This window comes from Coloeus monedula, assembly GCF_965178545.1.
Source record: "Coloeus monedula genome assembly, chromosome: 15".
Taxonomy (NCBI): domain Eukaryota; kingdom Metazoa; phylum Chordata; class Aves; order Passeriformes; family Corvidae; genus Coloeus; species Coloeus monedula.
In genome coordinates this window covers 1,058,983-1,073,420 of record NC_138795.1, presented here as the reverse complement: position 1 = coordinate 1,073,420, position 14,438 = coordinate 1,058,983, and the positions used below count along the sequence as shown (strand labels likewise).

Below are 14,438 nucleotides of genomic sequence, written 5' to 3'. Positions count from 1 at the left end.
AGGAGGTGACGAGCCAGCTGCTACGCCCGGGCCAAATTCCTGGCGTGTTCCTGAAGGAAGCGGGCTGTGGGGAGAAGGCACCGGGTCTGCGTGTGCGGCGACAGCCATCGTCTGGGGGGAGAAGTGACGACATCCCGCATCTGTGGAGGGAAGCGGTGACAGCCATCGTCCGTGGGACGATGATCTTTTGGGGACACAGCGCTGGGACGGGGCCCCACAGCTTCTCGTTGGTGCCGGCGTCTCCCTCTGCCCCTCCACATCCAGCCCTTCCAGGAGATTACGGGTTTATTCTCTCAGATCACACCACTAAACCCGGGCAATAATCTCCTGCACAGATGTGCGATGGGAGGAGAAACGTGCGAGTCGCCACCGGGCCGGAGCGGCGCTCCCGCAGGCCGGGCGCGGGTTTGCCGGCAGGGTCGCGGGGCAGGGTCGCGGGGCAGGGCCGGGCGGCAGGGTCGCGGGGCAGGGCCGGGCAGCAGGGTCGCGGGGCAGGGCCGGGCAGGGTCGCGGGGCAGGGCCGGGCAGCAGGGTCGCGGGGCAGGGCCGGGCAGGGTCGCGGGCAGCCGGGCAGGGTCGCGGGGCAGGGCCGGGCGGCAGGGTCGCGGGGCAGGGCCGGGCGGCAGGGTCGCGGGGCAGGGCCGGGCAGGGTCGCGGGGCAGGGCCGGGCCCGGCGCCGCCGCTGCGGAGCCGCCTCTGCCCGGGGCGGGGCCGGCCCAGGTGCGGGAGCGGCGGGGAGGGCGCGGCCCCGCCCCGCCCCCACCCCCGCGGCTGATTGGCCGAGCGGACGGAGGGGGCGGGGAGAGGAGGCGGCGGGGCGCTCCCATTGGCTGGCGGCGCGGGGGGCGCGGCGGCGGCGGCGGTGCGGGCGGGCGGCGCGGGCGGGCCCGGCCCGGGCGGCGGCCCCAGAGCGGCGGCAGCTCCGCCCCCGGCGCGGCTCCTTTCCCCCGGCTCGGCTCGGCTCGGCTCGGCTCGGCCTGGCCCGGCACCGCGCTCCCGCCGCCCGCCCGCACAGGCGGCTGCGCGCCGCGCCCTGAAAGCCCTTCCGCTTTTCGTTTTCTCCGGATTTTTGCGTGCTCTCCCCCGCCGTGCCGGGCAGCATGGGGCTGCCGGCGCTGGAGTTCAGCGAGTGCTGCCTGGACAGTCCGCAGTTCCGGGAGCGGCTGCGCTCCCACGAGGCCGAGCTGGACAAAACCAACAAGTTCATCAAGGAGCTCATCAAGGACGGGAAGTCGCTCGTCGCCGCCCTCAAGAGTAAGTGCGGGGCTGGGGGCGGCCCTGCGGGACCCCGCGACCCCTGCCCGCCCCCCGGCCCCGGCCCGCCCGCTGAGTCCCGCCCGCCCCGCGCCGCCCCCGGGCCGGGGGCTCCTCCATCCGGGACCACCTGCGCCCACCCGTGTCCCCCCGGCGAGCTGTGGTGCGGCTGGGCCGTGGGGACGTACCTGGTCCTGGTTCTGGTCCAGCAGGACGTGCGTGGTCCATCAGGATGTGCCTGGCCGTGGTCCATGGGGACACGTGCGGTCCCGGTTCTGGCCCATCGGCACATGCACGGGCCTTGCCCCAGTCCATCTAAACATGTGTGGTCCATCAGGGTGGATCCATCGGGATGTGCAGGGTTCCGGTCCATCAAGGATGTGTGTGGCCGTGTCCATTGGGACGTGTGGGATTCTGGTCCTGGTCCAGCAGGTCCCGGTCCGTGGCCCTCGGGGGTCGCGTCCTTCGGGAGTGGTTTTCTGGGGTGATGGGTTAGTGCCGTGCCCCCTCCGGTTATCCTCTCTCCCCTCTCTGCTGAGGGTGGGCGATGCCCGGTGTCCCCGCTGTGGCTCTGCCCGAGCTGACCCCTCCAGTGCCGTCCTCTCCGCCTCAGTGGGGAAGTGGAGGTGGCGCAAAGCTGCAAAAACCAGTGTGGAGGGGTCTGGGTGGAAGGGGGATGCAGCGACGCAGGCTGCGGCTCCAGGGCTGGGGAGACCCTCACCTGTGGCTGGCAGCATCCCGGTCCCCCTTAATGCCCAGGCTGGGCTGGCTCCTGTCCCCACGGCTGGGGTTGGGGACACCTCAGCATGGCCACTCGCTGCCAGGGTTGGGGGGGGCTGTGCCCTCGGGGTGCTGTGCTGGGTGGACTGCTCCCTGAGCTGTGGCTCTGTTCCTGCTGTTCCTTTATGGGGTCATTTGGGTTTTTTCTGTTTTTAAGTTTCTTTGGCCCAAATCACAGGGCGCTTCCCCATCCAGGGGGGTTCCTGTACCCAGCACACTGGCAGCATGCATGGTCACCGGTCTGTGCCCTGGGATGACAGGCACGTAGTGAACACGGGTGCCGTGGAGCCCCTGCAGCATCGCCTGCCATGAACCAGCCTGGCCAGGGTCATTGTGGGGGCTGTGGGACAGGGAGGTCACCCCAGGGTGCACAGGCAGGTGATGCTCCATCCATTCCCACCATCCTGTCCATTCCCAGAAGGGCTGATTCCTGCTCCCTCCCCTTCTGATCTCACACCAAGCCCCATGGGTGTAGTTCCTCTGTGTTGAAGTAGCAGCTGGTAACATCTGGCTTACAGGGACTCCCATTGTGCCAATTCTTGGCATTTGGGGTTAAAAGAATCTCAAACCCGACAGCTGTGGGTGCGTTTATGGTTCTGCAGGTCTGAGCTGTGTTCTGCTGTGGAGCGTTTGCTGAAAGCAGCCAGTGCCTGGCCCTGCCTGGGGCATTCATTTTATCCCAGAACAAATCTGACAGCATTGTTCTTCACAGAAAATAAGAAAATACATTTTGGGAGTGAGCTGGTGGGTCCCGAGGTGTCTCTGGGCTTACTCAGTTAGCTCGTAGCAGTGCTGGCTGAAGTGACTGGCTGTGCCCTCGCCCTTGGGCACGCTGTGTGCAGGTATTTTGGGGTGTGCTGTGAGCCCCTGTGGGCTCGTGGCTGCCAGTGGGCTCCTGTCCCCCGGCCGTGGCTGTGCCACATGGCCCCACGCCCCAGGCTGCTCTCACCGGGCAGGAAGAACGCTCTCTGGCCTCTGGAGATAAGGATGTTTTTATGGCTGAATTGTTTTGTAGCTTCTATTGAATGTGTTCCTGGATTAGCCCTTAATTCCTGCACAGGGCCGGGGGGGAGTTCCAGTGGTGCCCAGGCTGCAGGGACAGGAATAACGCTGATTCTGCCAGAGCGTAAATCAGTGCCCAGGCGCCGCCACTGCCTGCCCTGCCGCCACCTCCCCTGCTCGTGTGGCACTGGGGTGATCCCCAGGGTACTCTGGGGGAGTGTTTGGGGGTGTGTGGGGCAGGGAGGCTGGGAAGGGGTGTCCCCTCCCTGGCTGGGATGCTCAGCCCTCTGTGCATCCTTCTCCTGCTGTAGGAGTGACTTCAGTGGCTGTGTGCCTGCTCCAAGCTGTGATCCCTCCGACTGATCCTGCAGAGCCCTGGTGCTGGATGGGATCTGGCCCAGCTCTTCCCACGTGTCACCCTCAGTGTGTGACGGGTCCGAGGTCTGATGTGTTGCATGAGCCCTTACAGACCATTCCAGTGTCCAGCAGCAGGGATGGAGATGCTCAGGGGTGAGGAGCTGCTGTGCTGCCTGTTGCTGGTTGTTGTACCTGTGTCACTGCTGCAGGGGCTGGGATGTCACCCCTGTGAGCCTGTGCAGGTGGTATCTGGGGGCCATTCCTGGCTGTAACTGGGCGCTTGCTTCTCTTAGCTGGCTTTTATTTTTTTCTGATGTTTCCAAGTGGTTTTGGTTTGTCTGCCCATGGCTGGGCATGGTGGCCTTATCTCACTGTCGTTGTCTCCATGCTGCTCCTCAGCTGTTGTTGTGGCACGTGGCTGTGGAGCTGGGCAGGCCTGGGGGCAGCAGACCCCTGGCTCAGGACATGCTGCCCACGGAGCGAGGGGTTCCGAGGGTGTCTGGGCCCTTGCACAGTGTGACAGCCTGCAGCCGGAGTTACGTGAGGTCTCGGCAATATCCTCTCTCATTTTCCTTCCTCTTGCCTTTTCTGCTGAATGTTTCACATCCTCTTTCTGTGAAGACAGGCGTGGGGGGAATGTGTAACTGTGTGTTGGTGAGGGGCCGCTTGGACGGGGCGGTGGAGGGGAGGAAGATGAAGAGAGAGGAAGAGCCCTCTGCAGAGCTGGGCAGGAGCAACACCACTGGCATGCAGGGTTGGTGAGACTGGAGTGAGGACACGTAACAAAGTCTCTGCCAGGGTTTGGTGAAGGGGCTGCTCTGCCCTTCTTTTGCCCTCAGTGTAGGTACAGAGAGAAATAGGAATGATTCACAGCATTTTCTCCTTCCCTTAGAAGAAAGAATAAATTCAGAAGGTTGAAAATGATCTCCATTTGCTGAAGGGCTGGTCTTGCTAAACATCCTCAGATGCCAAGGGCATCTCTGAAGTGTGTGTGTCTGTGTGTACATAAATGCTGTTGGATCTTTTTCCCCCAGTGAGTTTCTGTGCCCGTTTCCATTGTCTCCCTTGGCTGCTTGGCTGGTATTCAGTGACCTGGTTTTCAGCAAAACGTGTCCCTCTTCCTCCCTGATCCACCATCCATAAATTATTCAGAAAGTTTTGCAGATGCAGAGACTTCAAGTGTGACATAAATAATGAACTCAAAGCCTGGATGCCGTGAAGCTCATTCTCCAGCGCAGCAGCTGTGGTGACCATCAGGTCCAGGGATGCTGAAGGATTTTGTCCCTTTGCGTGTCCCTGTGCCCGTGTGAGGGGCAGGCAGGGAGCCAGAGGCTCGTCCCTGTGCTGGCATCGCCTCCAGCCCCTGTGCTCCATGGAGGGGAAGCTGGAGCCCAGGCGCCCAGACGGGGATGTGGGGATGCCCACAGCTTGCTTTGGGACGCAAGCAGCACATGTAGGGATAGAGGATGTGGGGGTGCAGGGGCTGCCAGCCATCGCCTCCCCTGTGCTGTGGCACAGGGCTGAGCCTGGCACCCTCCTCCTCCCTGTGCCCTTCTCCCTGTGCTGCCAGGCGCTGTGTCCCGGTGGCTGTGGGGCTGTTGTCCCCTTCAGGCACTGACTGCAGCCCGGTGCCCTGCCACGTTTCTGCTGGGTTATTTTCCTTCTTCCAACTCCCAGGCACTAATTTGAAGCCACCAAACCCGTCCACGCCCCGGCTGCTGCCGTGCTCCCACGGCACAGACTGCAATTTGTGTGCTGGGGCTGGGCTGGGGTGGCTCTGTGAACCCCCTCCCCACAAGGGGCACAGGGGCTGGGCCCCATGGTGCTGTGCCTTGCCCCAGGCTCCCACGGGAAAGGCAGAGGTGCCCATGCCCCAAAAGGCACAGCTGGGCTGGTTTGGTGTTTTGGATCACTTTTCCTTTAGCTGTTTTTTTGGCCGGGTCACAGCAGAGCTGTGAGGAGAGACAGGACCGAAGGGGTGCTGCTGGGGTGGACCTGGATCCTGCAGTGCCTGGGAGCTCCTCTGGCCCCGCCGGATTCCCGGGGCGGATGCTGTGGCACTGTCCCACAGGTCTCATGCCAGCTGTGCCCCCCAGCAGCGTGTCCCATGCTGGCTGTGCTGAGCAGCTGGGGCTGCCCCTGCTCCCAGCTGAGGTTCCCAGCCGGTGCGTGCGGCTGTCAGAGAGGTTCGGTCTCTCTTCTGTCTGTGCCTGCAGGGTGTGATTTTAATGAGTTGCCCCTTGGGCTGACCCCAGTGTGCCTGCTGTGGCCTGTGCTGCCACCACAGGTAATGCCAGCAGGGTTTTGGCTGCAGCTGTGGGGTTTTTCCTGGGACACATCCTGCTCCAAAGCTGCTGTGCAGCTTAAAATGTGAACTGGAGCGGTGGAGTGGTTCCTGGTGGTGCTGCTGGTGTTCCAGACTCTGGGATGTGCTTGCACACAGGTTCTGTTCCACATCTCAGGAGCGTCTTGCTGAAACCGAGCCTTTATGAAATGTCTGTGCCCATGGCTGTGGGGCAGCAGTGCCAGTCCCGGATGGAGCTGGCACTGGATCTGCAACAGTCTGGAAGCGAAAGTGAAACTTTTGCCCAGTGTTTACTTATTTCCCTTTTTACACAAACAAGGCTTAGGCAGGTGATAAGGAAACGTGACAGCCAATGCTGCCAACTGCCCGCTTTGTCATTGCCTTTCCCTTCCTGCTCCCCATGACCCCTGGTTCGGCACACTCGGTCCCCCTGGGAGTGGGTCTGGGGGAGCCCTGCCTCGGGTGGGCAAGGGGCAGGTACATAATAGGGTGCTGTGCACTCCAAGTGCCCTTGTGTGCCTCTGCAGGGAGAATGCCCTTGGGTGTGTTGGAGCATGATCCCAATCTGGGGCTGCTTTGTAACCTGGTGCCATCTGGGGTGACAGGTCCTTGTGTGTCCCAGGTGCCCCAGGTGTCTGCTGGTGCTGGGGAGGAGGAATCCAAAGCCCATCTCAGGTTATTTTCATCCTTTTTGTGCTTTTGGTCCCTGAAGAAAACAGTCACAGCGCAAACCTTCCCACCACCTTATCACAGAGGAGAGGAGCGATCAAGGTTCAGAGGTTTAGGTCTGGCCTTTCCAGGAACAGTCTCTGCTTGTGCAGGTGCAAACCTGAGTGCTCAGAGCTGTGCTCCTGCCCAGGAGAGTGCTGGACTTTGCAGGCTCCTGTTTGGAGGGAAAGGAGCGTTGTGCTTTCTGGAGGGTGCAAAAACAACAGTAACCACCTGGCTGGGTTGCTGTGACCGCTGGCACTCGGTTCTGTGGGGCTGTGCCATGAGAAATGGTGCATGGCTGCTGCCACCGAGCGCTGGGTGCCGGCTGCCCACGGGCTGTGAGGGTGCGGGGCAGCCCAGGTGAGCCACCTGCAGCGCTGCACAGCCTGGCTGTGCCTTCCCAGCGCCGGGGAATCGCTGCCTTGCGGCTGGAGAGGATTTCCTGTGGCATCCATGCGTTGCCCAAGGAGGTCACTCCGTGCTTGGAGGGGCGGGGGGTCCCTGCCTGCCCCCCCAGCAGCGCTGGGGCATGGCCAGGCCCCCCCGGGCTCTCCCTCCGCCTTGCAAACCACAGGGCTGGGCTGGGGAAAGCACGTGGGTTTGGGTTTGGCTGCTAAAATGATTTACTTTGATTTTTTCCTGCTTTGTTCACCCAGCCAAGGTGTAACATGGCTCTTCTGTGTCAGGGTGCATTTTTCCCCTCTTCATTCCTGTAGGAAACTTTTGGTGTAGGGAATACTTTGGGCTGTGGAGGAGGGACATGGTAATGGCTCAGCCAGTCCTGCACCAGCAGAGCCAGAGGCACCGAGGACCTTCTTTGCATGACCTGTGTGGCTTGTGCAGCCACATCTTTAATAACTTGTCTGGGATTTTATTCAAATGAGGGGTAGGACAGGTGATAATACTGTGTTTCATTTCTAGCACAAGTTGATCCTCCTCTTCCTCCCCAGTGGAAATTAGCAAGCGGAGCGTATTCCTTCCTGGGAGGTGCTCTTTGTGGTGGTGGGTCTGCACTGTGAGCCCTGGAGGGATCGTGGTGCTGGCAGGGCTGGCCCCAGAGGGCTGCACACTTATCCCACCTGTCTTTGCCTGGCTGTCAGAGGGAAACTTGCCGCGTGTGGATGCTGCAGCGGTTCCCCCGTGTGCACTGCCGTGCTTGTGATCCATGTGGGAGGATCCTCACAACATCCCCAGGGAGCATTCGCCCGTCTCCCAGGGGGATCCCACCCCAGCCACGACCCCGCAGTGCTGGCAGGTTTGGGGACTGATGGTGGGAGCCAGGGAGAGCGGGGTGGGCTCCTCGGGTCCTGCAGCAGGCACTGAGCAGGTGCTGTGAGAGGTGGGGCTGGGCTGGAGCCGAGTCTGGCTGTCGGCAGCACTGGCAGGGAAGCTGGTGAGCACGAGGGTTTGGGTGTGCAGAGGAGTCTGTGTCCGTGATTACATCTTTTACATTGTGCTGACAGAAGGCTCATGAACAGGGCTGGGAGATCTCAGTAACTGGGAGCGTGCCACAGAGCACCTCTGGGCACATGTCCCGATACGCTGGGGTGGGGACAGAGCCTGGAGGAGCTGCGGGGCCTGCACTGAGCACGTGTCCTTTGCCAGGTTAAACCCACCCTTTTGGGATGGCAGGCGATGGACTGGGATAAAGAGCAGCTCTGAGAGGCAGGGGCTGGCACTGCTGGAGCTGGTGGAGACAAGAATGCACACCTGTGTCCAGGGAGGGACTCTGAGCAGTGGGGGTGGACTGGGAAAGGGGATGCCAAGGGCCAGGTTGGATGTCCCAGTGTTCCTCCAGCACTGGGAGTCTACTACATGCTGTGTCCTGTTCATGCTTCCAGCATGGAGCAGATTTGCCTGATTTGGGTCAGGAGGCTGTTTTCCCCAGGCTGCAGATGTGCTGGCACAGCTTGAGTCATCTGTCTCCATTTGTTTCTGCAGTGCTGCCAGACCGAGAGGTGTGTGGCATCACCTGTGTGCCCTGGACACGAGCTGGGGGTGGTGGGCTCGTTAGGTTTCCTTTTTTTCCTTTCCTTTGCTGGCAGCAGCTCACAGTGACGTTGGGAATCCGTGTGAGGAGATGCCGTTCCCATGGTTGCTGAGGGGAGGGTGGGAGGCAGCGGCGGTGCCCGCGTGTCCCTGTGCTCTCTGCAGGTTGGCACACGTGGTGCCTCTCCGGCTGATTCAGTAGCAGGGGTGGGATGGGGTGAGTCGCTTCTGCCCTTGCTGTGCTGCCAGACCCCTCCCCGGCTGGCAGAGGAGGACCACCAACCCCTTTGTTTTCATCCTCTCCCCACAGGCACCCTAAAATCGTGGTGTGCTTCTCCCTGAACCCCAGGAGCAATGCCAAAGCCAGGACAGCATCCCTGCACAACCCGGGCAGGGCTGCTCAGGGGCTGGCATTCCTGCACCCTGGCAGAGGGGCTTCAGTCCCCGCACCGTATCCGAGGGGCAGCAGCGGTGCCAGTGTGCCCAAGCAAACCCTGCTCACGCTGTGGTTCTGGTTTGGGGCATTCTGGGGCCCTTCTGCAGCATCCAGGAGCAGTACAGCGGCAGGACGCGCTGTGCCAGGGATCCATCGCTGGGCTCGGGTTACTTCATCCCTCACTTCCCAGGAGCGCCGGGATGAGTAGCTGTAGCGTGACCGTGATGGGTGGGAGGGGAGGCAAAGCGAGGGGGAGATCGTACGAGAACCTGCACAGTTTGTTCGCTCTGGTGTGAATCATCCCCCTCGTCCTCCCCCGGGCACGCGAGCGGCTGTCACCGCGCCGGCGGGGACAGCGATGTTTTCCCCGTTTTCCTGGTGTGCTCCCCGCACCAAAGGTGCTTCCAGCCGGTGTCACCGCGCTGGTGGCCCTGGGCTCGTGGGCTCCTGACAGGGCGGGATCTTTAGGGCATCGCCCCAGCTGTTAATGGCAAGGATGGTCTCAAGTGTGGCGTGGAGGAAGCGGGAATTGCGCTCCTCTGCTCCCAGCTGCTGGTGGGAGCTGGGGAGTCACGGCCCTCCTGGGGCGCAGGGGGTGCGCTGGGGATGCTCTGTGGCGTGGGCACCGTGGCGCCGAGGGGGAAGGGGATGTCTGTGCCGCGATGCCAGGCGGGTTTCTAGCTGGAGCTGTGGGAAGCACACCAGCCTCCGGACCATCTGGCTCTGGCACGTGGAGCGGCGGGCGCAGCCGTGCGCCGGAGCCGCCTGTGCCAGCGCGGGGGCGACGGGACAGCCAAGGGCTGGGTGCTGCTTCCTCAGCCTTCCCTGCACTTTGGACCTCAGGCAGGGCTTGGAGCAGCCTGGGCTAGTGGAAGGTGTCCCTGCCTGTAGCAGGGGGTGGAATGAGATGAGCTTTAAGGTCCCTTCCGACCCAAACCAGTCTGGGATTCCATGATCCGCAATGAGGGAGGTGTGAAGGGTTCTCTGGGCCGAGTGACCTGTAAAAAGACTTGGCATGTGCCTTTTCCTGACACTGCCTGGTACAGCGTCCCTTTGCTGGCTTTTTATTCTTTTTCTCACTGAAGCAGCGTCTGTCCAGAGCGATGCCCTCGTTGAGTGCTGGTTGCTAAGCAATGCTTTACAAAAAGATCCAACCATTGCAGAGCATTGGGTGTCTCTCCCATGAATTCTGGGAGAAAGCCCAGGTTAAAGGCAATGATTTCTTGCTGGAAAGGATGGTCAGACACTGGCACAGTCTGCCCAGGGCAGTGGTGGAGTCACCGTCCCTGGAGGGGTTTTACACATGAGGACAATGCTCAGTGTTGGCTTTGGCAGTGCAGGGGGAGCAGTTGGACATGAGAATCTTAGAGGGCTTTTCCCACCTAAACTATTCCATGGTTCTGTGCCGCGCCCTGGGCTGTGCATCCCTGTTCTCACCCTGCGTGCCTCCCTAGGCTCCGCTGGAGATTTTAATTTATATTTCTCTTTTCCTGCTGAAGCAGGAAAAATTGACTCACTTCCACTGATGTTCCTGTGAGCGCAGTGGGATTTTTCCTGTTCTTACAGCTGAGGTGGAGGAGCACCGGCGACAAAAGGATTTCCGCAGCCTCCTTGGGAGGAGACGGAAGGAGGTTGTGCAGAACCTCTTCTGGAGGGTTGGGGAGCTGACCCCGCTTCCCTGCCCTGGCTGTGGGTGAGAGCTGCTGCCTCTGGGATGGGGATGAGAGAGGGGGCACAGAGGAGGCACTGCCCCATGCCATGGCCTGGCTGGGATGTGCCAGGAAGGCCTCCTGTCCTGCCCGCAGGGACAGGGCACTGGTCCCCTCCCCACCTGGGGCACGGGGGTCTCTGGGCCCATCATTCCCCTGGGGGCCCTGATGCTTTGGTGCCTGTCCCTTGAGAAATCAAGTGGGCTCCCTGTGGCCCACCTATTAACTGATGAGATTTAATAACAAAGTAATCCAGAAGCGGGGCCAGTGCCTGAGGCAATCTGCTCCCCCCCAGTGGTGTCTGGTGGGGGCTCTACCACAGCCCCCCCTGTGCAGGGACCCCCCTCCCTGCCAGACCCCCTTCTGCTCCACTAATGGGCATTGCCTGGGTCAGGAGCAAATTTCTTCTGGATTAGTGTCCTCTAAATCGATTAGCTGTCTCGGGCAGGGCATTCTGTCCTAATGAAATGTGATTCCAGGCTCCAGTCGATGAAATATTGTGGTAACAAGGGTAAAGTCATCTGCAGCCTTCCTGTGGGTCGTGCCAGGGTTTGGAGAGGAGAGGAATCACAGAATTGCACAATGACTGAGGATGGAAATGACTGCCAAGATTATCAAGTCCAACTTGTGACCCATCACCATCTTGTCCCCAGCCCAGAGCACTGAGTGCCACATCCAGGCCTTCCTTGGACACCTCCAGGGATGGGGACCCCAAACCTCCCTGGGCAGCTTCTTCCAATGCCTGAGCAGACTTTCCAGGAAGAAATTCCTGCTGATGCCCAACCTCCCCTGGCACTTGGAGGAAAAGGCTGGGAGGAGAAATTACAATTATCAGAGCAGTGCTAGGCTAATGGGGGCTGACCTGCACTCCCCAGTGAGGCAACTGGGGGAAATGGGGAGCTATGAGTACAACATGGCATTTCCATCCTGCCCTTGGAGGCTCTTTTCTCGCAGGTGTAAGGCTGGAGGCATTTACATGACCTGCCTGGAGCAGTGGCAGTGGGGCAGTGTGCAGGTGGAGGGGAAATGCGATGTTCAAAATCCTTGTTTTGGGAATAGCGGTCAGGGATTGGGGTTTGAAGGTCAGGCAGCTCCGTGCAGTGGGACAGCCGTGCTCAGCTGGTCTGACATCTCCCTCTCTGAGCCAGCACTGTGCCCAAATCCCTGGCTTGGTTGGGACACAGGGATTTTCACTGCTGCATCCTCACATTGTTCACTTGTGCAGTTGGCTGCCTGTGGAAGTGCCAGCCGGGGCAGTAATTTTCCATTTCATTACCATGTCCCTGATGTTTTCCAGGCACTTAAGCTGTTGCCTGTGTTTGCTGTTTGGATGCATCCCTCCTCTGTGCTGGAGTGGTGAATATTTACATTTGGTTTTACTTGGAGACCTTGCCTGCTCCCACCTGAGCTCCCGTTCTCTGACGCCTGGCTGCCTGCCCAGCAAACTCTGTGGCTGCAGGTTGGGACGGGCCGGGGGCTTCTGCCATAAAACAACACCAGGATGTGAACAAAAATAAGCACAGGGAGAAGTGCCAGACATGGGAGCTGGGTGGGGAAGTGGAGAAATCCCGTTTTATTTTGTTTTGCTGCTAAGTGCATGAAACACTCTGTGTCCAGTGCAGGAGAGTGGGGATGGCATCCGGGGAATGCTGCCTCGTGCTGGGGGGCAGATGGGCTGTGCCCCACCAGGAGCTGTGGGCAGCGATGCTCTGGGGGCTGTGGGAGGACTGGGATGTTGCCATGTTCATGCAGAGCACCAGAAGCCCCCTGGGCAGGGGGCAGCAAGGGCTCTGCTCAGTGCTGGGGGGTTGTGCTGGTTCTCTACATGGTGATGGTCAGCCTGGAAGCTGCCTGCCAGGATGGTGGTACCTGGCTTCGGGCCCTCTATCTTCCAGGACCATCCTGGGGGTACGTAGTGGTGTCCAGCACTGCCAGGAGGGCTCTGGCAGGCCCGTGTTTCTCTGAGCCCCACTGCTCCTTGCTGGGAGCGAGGCCTCCCTGCAGCTGCAGACATCTGTGTCCTCAGCCTCTCCAGGAATGGGAAGCCTTTCCGGGGATCGTTTACATCATTCCTGGGTTTTGTTTCCTCCGTGTCCTGGCTGCAGGCAGGGCGGGCTCGGCTGCCCCGGCACCTGCGGCGGCACTCGCAGGCAGCGCGCGGAGCTCCGGTCACTCCATCTGCCATCGCTGCCCTTCGTCCCCACCCCGCATCATCAGCTCTGTCCACTCTCCCCACAGGTGGTCTGTGAGTCCAGAGCTGCTGCAGCTCATTAAAATAACCTGATTAATGCAGAGCTGGGGCAGGGCCAGGCTGTGCCGCGCACAAGACAGAGCACTTCACTTCCGAATGGTTCCTGCTGAAAAATCCTGTTTGGCCAAGTGGAGACCATCATCCAGGGTTTCCCTGTGGGACAGGTGGGAGTCTCCAAAGTCTTCCTTTCCTGGTAGGATAGAGAGGTCATTGTTTAATTGTGCTGAAGTCCCTTCAGGTGGGACCCTTAGTGAGGGACACTTCATTAACTGCATTGTTAACCCATCCCTGCTGCCTGGACCAGTGTCTCTCCTGCCAGAGTCACAACCCTGGTGACACTGTGTGCAGGGAAGGGCAGAGCTCTTCACATGAGCTGGGCTTCTGCAGTGTCTCAGCCACTGTGAGATAAAGATCTGAGTCACAAAAGTGGCTTTGTTGCAATATGATTTGATGAGCAAGTGCTAAGGATAGCTGAACAGGAAGGATGGAGAGAGGCTGTGAGACCTTTGCCACTGTGGCAAAGCAGGCTCGGCGCTGGGCTCAGGGCTCCAGAGCCTGAGGAAGTCCAGGGCTGATGCAAGGTTGAGAAGTGCGGCAGAAGGGCAAGGGTTCCTTCCAATTGACCATCAACTTCCTCAAACCAGGGGAAAACAGGAGAGTGGCTGGAGCAGTGGGAGTTAAAGGAAGTGGCCTCTTGCCTTGGTGTTGCTGCAGGATGTCACACTGGACATGCCAGACTGGCAGCTTGGGCCCTGATGGTCCTTCTGGCTTCATTTCCCTTGGATCCCCAGTGCCTTCCATCAGGAATCTTGGGAAGCTTTGCAGAAGCGTCCTGGCCTGGCAAAGCTCCCAAGATACCTCCAAGCGTTATTGATTTGGGGGTGGCACGATGACGTGGCCGGGGTGCTGGGCTGGTGGGCAGCCGGGTATAATTTTAGCTGCGCACCCAGGCAGTCCTTCCAAGGGATAACTTTGTTTTTCACGAAGCGCAGAACCTTTATCTCTTAAAATACCATGGAAATAATTCATGTCTTCAGCATGTTGCTCCAGTCTGATCTGCTGCGTGAGCCTGGTCAATGGTGCCATTCAGCCCACAAAGGGTTCTCTGTCCCTGTGGCAAACGCTGCCGTACGGAGCCACGCTGGTGTGTGAATCCAGGCAGGCAGGGATGCCTCGGCTGGCAGCAGTGCCCAGCGCTCCCCTGGCTGCAGGGCAAGGCTGAGCCGGAGCTGTGGCACCTCCTGGACCTGCAGTCTTGGGGCATCTTGGGGTTTTTTTGTGCTTTAGCACATCTGAGCAGTTTTGGGTTTTTCGCTTGAAGCGTGGTTTGTAGGGAATGTGTGTTTGTAAACTTTCCATGGTAACAATGAAGTTTTGGGATTTGGTGAGGTGGGATGTGGCCTCCCTGGGTGTGCTGCCGAGACAAGGCTCGGCTGGAGGCTGTGTGTGTGGAAGAGGCACCAAAATGGGGTCTGGGATGCTCTCCCTGCCTTGGGGGTCCTGACTGGGGTGACTGCAGGGACTGTGCCCATGGCCCTTGGGGTCACCTCGCTGTCTTTGGCACCCTCTAACCTCCATCTCCGGTGTGTGCCAAGCCGTGGCAGCCTCTCCATGGCTTTTGTGTGGAACATGACGGCAGAAGCT

The 14,438-nt window shown here is 60.2% G+C and overlaps 1 protein-coding gene across 3 annotated transcripts in view; it reads left to right on the top strand.

Moving 5' to 3' along the window:
• The first annotated feature begins 1,010 nt into the window (after positions 1–1,010).
• Positions 1,011–14,438, top strand: part of ARHGAP26 (Rho GTPase activating protein 26) — a 103,051-nt gene continuing 89,623 nt past the window's right edge. For all 3 annotated transcript variants that reach the window (XM_082291210.1, XM_082291209.1, XM_082291211.1), the window contains exon 1: positions 1,011–1,254. In XM_082291210.1, coding sequence (XP_082147336.1) covers positions 1,101–1,254 — 154 coding nt within the window. In that variant the 5' untranslated portion in view covers positions 1,011–1,100. The remainder of the gene's footprint in view (positions 1,255–14,438) is intronic.